At 42.2% G+C, this 9828-nt stretch overlaps 1 protein-coding gene and 1 pseudogene across 1 annotated transcript; both read right to left on the bottom strand.

Moving 5' to 3' along the window:
• Positions 1-5005: 5005 nt before the first annotated feature.
• On the bottom strand, positions 5006-5157 carry LOC115870847 (annotated as a pseudogene).
• A 1704-nt stretch (positions 5158-6861) lies between these two features.
• BBS10 (Bardet-Biedl syndrome 10) lies at positions 6862-9663 on the bottom strand. Its single transcript, XM_004700436.3, has 2 exons — positions 9473-9663; positions 6862-9155 (listed from the first exon to the last, which is right to left on the bottom strand). Exons 1-2 carry the CDS (start codon positions 9655-9657, stop codon positions 7187-7189), a joined length of 2154 nt encoding a protein of 717 aa, XP_004700493.1. The 5' UTR covers positions 9658-9663; the 3' UTR covers positions 6862-7186.
• Positions 9664-9828: the final 165 nt, after the last annotated feature.

Raw genomic sequence — 9828 nt, 5'->3', positions numbered from 1 at the left:
AGCAACGAAAATAATTTTATGGTTGGGGGTCACCACCACATGAGGAAATATATTAAAGGGTCGAGGCATTAGGAAGGTTGAGAACCACTGCTCTAAGAGCTTTCCCCACTCTGGCATGGTGATTGGTAATGGTCGCTATTCCGTCTAGAAGTAGAATTAGCCTGGAACTGGGTTTAAGGAATATAACTGTGCAGAAACAGCCTCAGCTGATCTCTAGTAGACATGCAACAGGAGCAAGCAATGCGAGCGCATCATTTCAAGGCTCTGTGATTTGGAGTTACCTGAGTCCTGCAAAATCCAACCCGATAGTCAGTGTTAACTGGCAGAGAGTAAAGTAGAGAGAGTGGTAGGGTAGGCAGGGGTCAGATTATGCAGTCTTGTGCATCAGAAGCATGGATTTCATGCTGAGTGGAAAGGAAGCCCCTTTTGGAGGGCTTTGAGCGGGGGAACGGCATACTGTCTTACAAAGGACCGCCCAGAGCTTTAGGAGAAAGCCTTATGCAAAGCAGACACAGCGTATCTAGCAGTAAAGTATGTAACGTCTACAACTCATTCCCGTGGTTCAGTAAAGTCCGTGTATGTGCTACACAAAAGTGGCCAAGTGAATCTAGATCAAGTGCATGGAGGCGTTCACTTAACGCCGAACTTTTCTGTGGATGTAGTGTTTCAAAATAAAAATCTATTTTATTAAAAGCTTAAAAAATAAAAGGTTTTATTTTTAAAAATAAAACCACTAGAGAACTCTAAAGTGAGGGAGCATGAATTAGGAGGAGATGAAGTGGTGCTAAATAGCAGGATCGGAATCTGTTTTTTTCACTGAAACCAGGAGAATTTGTTGCTAGACTGGCTGGGGGGTGTGAATGAAAGACAACAGTCAAGATTGTCTACTGGACTTCTGTCCTGAGCGAGTGGGGGGACTGATGGCATGAACAGAGGCAGCAGGGGAGGATGAAGGGCAGAGGCAGAGGTTGGGAAAGCATACGTTCTACTTGGGACACGATAAAGAGTGTGCTACCTATTAGCATTCAAATGGAGACCGAATTGGGAGCTGGATAAATGAGTGAGATGGCATTGAAAGCCCAAGAGTGCACAGCGTCCTAGGTAAGGAAGTGTGTGTAGGTGGAAAGGAGGGCCAGGATTGAGGCCTGAGGCCCTAGAGCACGAACAGCCAGGAGACCCATTCTGCAGTTCCAGATTTCTCCAGTTCTGATTCCATGCTTTCTGTGCTAGCATCTGATGACTACACCTCCCACATAGGCCCGTCCAGAAGTAAAGAATGCACCACTTATATGGATTTCCAACTACTCTATTTCACGGGCCAGCTCTTATTATACATAAATAGATGACCCTCACAAGCTTGGTCAGTCTGGGTCATCTGTTGAAACAGCCGTCCTCAGCGAGCTGAGGCACAATCTGATGGAGAGTTTGCACAGAGTGGAGCTAGGTCTGGGATTGCAGAAATTTGGAGGAAGTGACACTGTTTGCTCACATCTCTTTGCAGCCTATCAAAGAGCGTCCTCACATTTCCACAACTGGAGAGGATATTCTTCTGATTGTATCCCTATTCCCTACTCCACTCTCTTTTTTTGGTCAAAAGTTCTACCAATTCACTTCTGTATATCTTACGTAACTTTTCTTCCAAGTGGATCTTACATTTCCTGATGTCAAGTTCTGCATTACTTTATTATTATATGGGGAACACTCTTTGGGTTTGCTCTAGGTCCATTTTTAAATTCATTTTTTAGTATGTGATATTCAAAGGGTTCAAAAATTGAAATGACATAAAAAGTCCAGTGAGAAATCTTTCACCTGTCTCCCTGTCCATCTGTCCCACTATGCTAGCCCTTTTAGCGCATTCACCTAGCTGAGCTCATCACCAACATTTTGCTATTACCAATGAAGCTGCAATAAATAATCTTGTACCGTTTCCAATATTCAATCTAAGTCCTGAATTATATTGTGTTGTTCATTTCCTTATAAAACAAGACAACAAAACCCTTTCAATAGCCTCTGCCAAATCCTGGATAGAAAGAACGTCAGACTCCGGGGTTTGTGTGCTCAGCATCGCACCTAATGCCTGCTGTCAGTGCTGGGGCCTACACAAGTGAGCTGGTGTTTCCCCATTGTCAGGAGGGGAAAGGCAAACATTGTTTCTTTTGTGGGGTGCGTCAATTCTGATAAAAACTCCAGTTCGGGTGTTTTTCTCTCATTTTAAAAAAGTATGACATGGAAACCAAGGGACTTCTTATTTGACACAATTTAAATAACTGCGGGCAGAACGAGTACAGGATGTTAAATGTTCATGGTTAATGCTTGTTGTTGCTTTGGGGAGCACATAAAAATGACCTGTACTGATCCAGTAAGAAAAAATGAGGTTCATAAAGGTTAGTGGGAAAGGAGGGGCTTGTACCAGGTATATTAGCATATAACTTCAGAAAACAATTATAAGGAACTTAGCTGAGAAGTTGCATTTTGTCCTATATTCTATGATATACCAGATGATAATTTCCAAAGATAGCTGCCTCAGTTTATCCCGTGCCACATATTCTAATGTGATACTGACACTTCCCATCAACTGGTTGGATCAGGGTTCCTTTCCTTGGGTCTTGACAGGCCTGTGTGAGTGCCACAACCAGCAGCATCCAGGTAATTCCCAGATCAAGGATGGGAATAGCTTTGCTATCCTGTCGATAGTATTGGAAAGTGGATTTTTGCAGATATAGTTAGGTTAAAATTTCACACCTTATCATTTGATCTCCCTTATGACTCATTTTAAAGTTCTAGTTTTTAATGTTTTCTGCTTTATTTTCGATCGAAGCCTTTGTTTTACTTTGTTATTGTTGTTGGTGCTCTGGTTTGTTTAGTCTGTTTTTATATGGAATCCAGGCTAAGCAAATCTACGTTAGCAGTAACTAGATTAATGGTTTCTTGGAGGGGTGGGGGGATAGGATGGGGAGCTAATAATGAGAAGGAAAGACTACTTTAAAACCGATTGCTAATGATTGTATGGCTTTTCTTGATGTGATTGAACTATTGAATTGTATGATGTGGATTATGTGCCAATAAATTGATTTTCAAAAGATTCAGTCTTGAATACCTTACCTAAGGCAGCTATGAATTGCCATGGACTTCTCGTCAATGTCAGGGCCAAAACTACACCTACGCCGTTCTGCCCTTGCGGCAGCGAAGGTGAAAGAGCTGCCGAGATGGTGGTCTGCTCAACTGTTTCTCGCCAAGGGCTAATTTACATAAAGGACAAGCACTAGTTGTCCAGAAGGTTGGCGACCTGGGCAACTTCTAGAACCAGGAGAGGCAATAAAAATGTTTCAAATGTATTCAACTTTCATTCATCGGAGCTAGAAAACAGGAATGTAGTCTTTACTTCTAATTATCTTTACATTTTAATTTTTTATTCAGATTTTACCATAATTTTATATTATTGAAGGTTACTCAAATCCTTTGAGATGGTGTGATACATACAATGTAACTACATTTTCAGGTTAACAGCGATGCAAACTCAATATTATTCTGGTAATTATATAGCCCATGAAGGTTTTGTCATTTATTAGAAAAAAAATTTAAGAATGGTTTGTGTAGGACTATTGTATGTTTTCAGCTTTTTTTTCACCTAACATATCCTTTGTCCATGAAAATTTGAGAGGAATAAACATGACTGAATGACTAATCATTGAACAGTTTGTCAAAAGACATTTAATGGATGCTTAGTAAGGTAGATGGTTAGGGAAGAATTAAGACCCTTGATAGGATAGATTGACACAGTCTACAAAAATGGGTTCAAACTTAATTGTAAGGTAGTCGAGAGGCGCCAGAGACCAAATCAGTCGTATTAGAACCAACAGGCTTCATTTGGGGAGAAAAACCCAGCCTGGGCGAAGTTCCACTGTCCACAGTGTCCGGGCCGGGGAATCGCACTGCAGGCTACAGGGGTGGTGCTTATATATGGACAGGTATGTCCGGTTTCTGGAATGTAAGGTGTCTTCCTGGTTCTGGGTGTATTCGTGCCGGGTGCAGAGCGGTGGGTGAGAACAAAGCAGGCACTGAGCCAAATGGGCCGTGCTGGGTGCAGAGGGGAGGGCAGAGAGCAAAGCGGGCCATTAGCCAGCTCTGGTCAGCTCCGCAGGCGTGTGTGGGAGATTCAAGGTCACTTGCTGCTAGTTGTTTCAGCCAGCTCTCCTCAGCTCCAAATGGGTGGGGGAGATTCAATGTCACTTGCTGTTAGAAGCCGGCCTGGTATTGATCCGGTCATACAATAATCATTGTGCAGATGGCATAGGACTGGGTAGAACTCTGTTCTATTATTCCGAGGATGCGGTTTTCAAATACATTATTAAACCAACCAATAAACAAACATACACACCAATCTACTGCTGTCAAATCAATTCCAACTCACAGTCACCCTGCATGTTTACGGGGTGGAACTGCTACATAGGGTGTTTTTGGCTTTAATGTTTATGAAATCAGGCCTTTCTTCCTCTGCATTCTGGGTAGTTTTGAGTCTCCAACCTTTAGGGAGGTGGTCCAGGGTAAAGTGTTTGTGGAAAATACATTATTAGTCACCATTTATTCAAATGTAACTATAATTAAATTTTCAAAAATCAATTTTCTTCAATGCCCCACACGCGGTCACATATTACCTTATGAGAAAGGTAGCCGAGGACAAGAACCATGTCAGTTTTGCTCAACACTGTATAATCAGCTCTGGCATAGGGTCCCGCACACAGAAAAACGTAGTAAGAATTCAAGTAGCAAAAGGGAAATGAACACTTTTGAAACCTTGGTGCAAGCAGAGCACTATTTGGGTATTACTAAAAATCATAAGACTATGTCTTACCCATGGTTACATGCATAGTATCGCTTACCTTTATAAACTTAAAAAGGATATTTGTAAATTCACGTTGGATATAATAGTTTTCACAGTATCTACTACTACTGAAATCTGTTTCAATAAAGCAAAGGGGGAAAAAAGCAACTATTGTTTTTTTTTCAGGGGAGAGCGTGAATGCAGTCCCCCACTACCACAAATTATGCAGTCAAGTTTCCCACATTTGGGGAAATCGCAGGGGTCAGCACACCCGGAATGCAATGGATAAGCCTCGCCCTGGGAAAACCACCTATAAGTCGTTATCAGGTAAGAGAAGACATGATAAAATAGATGCTTGGGTAGACACGCAGGTTGAACAGGTGGGAGAGGTAGAATAGGCATACCCTTACCAAAATACATGTTTGACAGAGTTTATTTGTATATGTGCTACAAATAACATCCATGAATGTGGTGGAGCACGCATAGGACAAAGCTATAAAAAATGTCTTAGGCATAATCAAACACCTTATAGGAGTCGTCACTGGACCTACGGCATCAGGTTCATAGTCGCAGAGGATAGAAGGTCAGTTGGTGTAACAGCCCACAAAGGAAATGTTAGACATACGAATTTGGTGAGTTGTGATAGGGGTCTTAGAAGCTCATGAGCACCCATCTAACGGAAAAGGTACATAAAAACCATCAGCCAATAGACTAGGCAACCATGTCAACATCCACCTCCACAACCCTGCCAACAGAAGAACTAGGAGGTACACACCTACTACTACCAACTGCTCTGAAAAGGATCACATTAGAAGGTCTCAGATAGAACCAGGGAAAAACCGTGTAAGAGACTCAGAATCATGAGAGCAGGTTTACCAGTCACGTCAAGACTGGTGGGACCCTGAAGACTATGGCCTTTGCCCCTCAGGTGTGGGACTGAACGCATCTGTGTTAGACGTATCAACCATGTAGGTCAAAAGAGCAACCTGTACCCAAAGACAACGTTCAGAGTTGGGAAAGGAAGAGGACTGGAAACAGGAGGCAGGAGCAAGTGGGATGAGTGATGGTACTGAGGACATTGCGAAGGATGAGTTGGATCAAGGTTTGTATGAAGCATTGGATGTAAAACTATGGTTTGTTCTGCAAACCTTCACCTAATTAAAAAAAAGTGAAAGAAAGAAAAAGAAGAGTGGTGATAGCATGGATTTCATATCCTTTCAGGTACTCACTTTTAACTACAGAAGTAAGTTCACCAACCACAAAATCATACTTGGGGAAATATATACTCAAAGGAGTAATGGTAGGTAAAAATAAACCTATCTAGGCATTTGCACAGGAGGGTGGAGGGAGGGTGGGCTGCAAAGGGGGAACCGATTACAAGGATCTACATATAACCTCCTCCCTGGGGGACGGACAACATATAAATCGGTGAAGGGAGACGTCAGACAGTGCAAGATATGACAAAACAATAATTTATAAATTATCTAGGGTTTATGAGGGAGGGGGGAGCGGGGAAAAATGAGGAGCTGATGCCAGGGGCTTAAGTGGAGAGCAAATGTTTGAGAATGATGGGGGTAATGAATGTACAAATGTGCTTTACACAATTGATGTATGTATGGATTGTGATAAGAGTTGTATGAGCCCCTAATAAAATGATTTTTTTTAAAGTTCATGATAAAGCTCCCTTAACTTTTAAATCCATTTTCTGTGGTTATTTTTTAAGTCCTCTCACATACAGTGTACCAGTCTATGCATTCAAAGAAAACTTTTAAGGAACACTCCTAGATTACAAAACTATCTTTTAAATAATAGTACAATAATAATACTAATGATAAGGCTTTGATGTGTGACACATGGTAGTGTTAATTTGTTATTATAAAGCTCATATTTGTAATATAATAAGATTCACAGGAAGTGGGACTACGGATATATGTAGTCGATGCTATGTGAATGAGCATTATGTAGCACATGAAAAAAAAAAGAAATGTAACTATATCATAAGCCACATTTAAGAATAAAATATAATTAAATGTCTATGCTTACTGAGAAAAATAATTGAACCATTTTATTCACTGCCTTACAAATAAGGAAATTGTTTTAAACAATGAAAGATAACATTTTATATCATAAACAATGAAAATACTCCCTCAAGCACATAGATTAACCCTCATGGGAAAGGGAAGCAAAAGGCGTACTTGGCAGGACCTCGGTCTCCCCCATCCAGGGCCTTATTGTACCTCCAAAGACTTCTCAGCCATGTTGTTTTGCTTACTACACTGAACTGACTTGAAAATTGGTGGTCACATACTTGATTATATAGCTTTTGAGTTTATCTTTAAATATTGGTTATAAAAACTTTCAATTCTATAGTTCATCTTCTGAATCTTCATCATAAACTATCTGAGGTTGTCTCTTAATATTGATGACTAAATCGATGGTTAAAATTTTTGTCAAACACTGAAGAACTGAACTGAGCAATTGGTATTTACCAGCTACTGACTCCAAGCCTGTTTGAGTGCTTACAATGGGTCGATTGGTTTGCAATGCGTAGAGAGTTCTCACATATATTTGTGGAAAGCTGTAACTCCCTTTTTTATACTTATAAAGGATTTTGGGAACACCCAGAAGCGCATTAGCTAGGATCATACTAACGGCGGTTTCCTCTGATTGCTGGCACTTTTTAGCATAGTTCAGTAGATAGTAGTGGAACAGGATCTCAAAATTGCCCCCCACTGGCAGAACACAGCCTGCTGATAGAGATGAGGAATAGTAGTAACTCTCCCGGGACTTAAAACTCACTGGTAATATGCTTCCTTTCCCAGTATTTCTTGTGACCTGTACATTTTTGGGAGACATTTCTATTTTAGGGTTTTCTGTTGTTGAATTAGCAGTGAGCTTACTCTCCATTAATGGTTCATGGTAATCAATTATCCTGGTATTGTCTTGAGATAAATGCTTCATTGTGTTATCTGTTTGGTATGTAGTTCTTGGTGTCATTTTTGGTGTTGGACATGGACTAGCTGTTTCTAATTCAATACTTGGCATCTCCCAATTTGAATGTGCTATTAAATGTGTCTGAACACTTTTAAGTCCATCTTTGTCCTTTACAACTGTGCCCTCACATGGCCTTCGCATTGAGTTATTACCAACTTCTGGTAACGGATCACTTTCTTTACTCTTATCAATAAGGGGGCTTGATGTAGAATTCGGATGACCTGATTGTGCCATGTAACTTAGATCATGGTCTTTAAATAATTGCCGAAGCATTTTAAATGCTCCATGTAAAGCATTCTCATGTTGTTCAACAAGACCTTGCACTGGGCCACAAAGGACTAGACAGTGTGGTATAAATAAGCATGTGCTAATCAAGCCAAGATGAACATACCTTTTGGATTTCAGGATAAGGGGTTTGCAAAATCTCACCAAGGCAATGTTAAAGATTTCATGCTGTGAGTAGCTCTGTGGTGGTACATCAGGAGACAGACCGGTGATTCTTTGAATCAGAGAAATTTCTTCTGATGATAAATACTCCACCACTGATATGCCATTCAGTTCTGCATAGTAAATTACCAAATCTGGTTGCTTCACACTAGATAAGAGCAACTTTACGTTCTGACTCTGTAAATATTTCATTATTGTCTTTGTCTTTTCCATAATCCAAAACTGCGATGCCTGAAACTGTGCTTCTGAATGCAGAACAAACTCTGACCCTGATGTAGAAAAAGGGGGCGGAATGGTTCCCGAGACTGTCACTGTTCTTATGTCACCATCTGCTGGGCAATACACAGAAAAATCTCTGTGAAGGACAAGCCCAGCCACGATCCTGGAATCTGAAACGGGAAACCCAGCGACACCAACATTCAACTCTACAAAATAGATATCCACCATCTCAAAGAAGTCTTCAATCCCATCGTTACAAGCCATGCACTTGAAAAGGTAGTCACACATTAACTGTGAAATAAATGTGTGATTATTTTTCCCCACTCTTCCACTAAAGTATGCATCTAAGAGCAACTCAATAGAGCTTCGACACAATATTTTCTCTTTAGTGGATGAAGAAAAGATGGACAAAAAGTGTCTACTTAAGCACTGATCCATAAAGGAGTCTAATATTTGAGCCTGAAATGTCACAAGAGCACGAGAAATACATTTCCACTGACAACAATTTTTCCAATGCTGCCCATGGGCTTGTGTATTTCCAGCAGCCAAACAATCCTTTTTCTGGTCTGTCGGTGCGTCAAGTTCTCTGAGCAAATGGCAAAGCATGATGATAAATGTTTTAGCACCATCTCCCGTTTTTTTGAGATGACTGGAAACACATTCCACCACCAGCCTGTACCAAAAACAAAACAAACAAACAAAAAAACCAACTGATTTTCATGTCTGGATTCCCACAACGGAACCAACTTAAAACCATGTTTCACAAGGTATACGTTGATGGTTCGTCCTGTCACTGGTTATGGTTTGTTTTACTCCGAAATTCCAGGGTACGGGCAAGCGGGGAATATGAGAGACATATTCCTGGGGCTTGGTACGATTTGGCTCCCATCCCGAGCGTATACTGGCATCACCCCAAATCAGTTTCCCCGGAGGCACGTGGATGCGGGCACGGGGCACAGAGGCTGGGCTGGCAGGCGTGGGGGCCGGTACCTGGCTATGGGGTGCTCTACGTGCAGCGCCTGCAGGAGGCGGCCTCCGTCCCGGCTGAGCAGCACCTCCCCGGTGCTCTTCGTGCACAGCACCTGCTGCCCGCCAGGGCCCACGCACTTGCTCACGATGCTTTCCAGCACCTCGGCCACTTGCAAAGCCGCCTTCACGGAGCCCGCGGCGGCCATAACGCTTCCGACGTCGCCACCTAGAGGGACCCGCGGGACCCTGCCGGAAGCGGAAAGGGCGGGCACGCTGGGCCCGGGCCGCGGGGGGTTAGGTGAGGGCGGGTCCCCCCTGCTGCTCAGCCGTTCGCAGCCGTCTGCCCGCCAGCCCGGACATAGAAAGCAGCCCCCCAC

The sequence above is a fragment of the Echinops telfairi genome, unplaced genomic scaffold (genome assembly GCF_000313985.2).
Source record: "Echinops telfairi isolate 266 unplaced genomic scaffold, ASM31398v2 ScPeMD7_2;HRSCAF=8, whole genome shotgun sequence".
NCBI lineage: Eukaryota > Metazoa > Chordata > Mammalia > Afrosoricida > Tenrecidae > Echinops > Echinops telfairi.
This window is presented reverse-complemented; position numbering and strand designations above follow the sequence as displayed.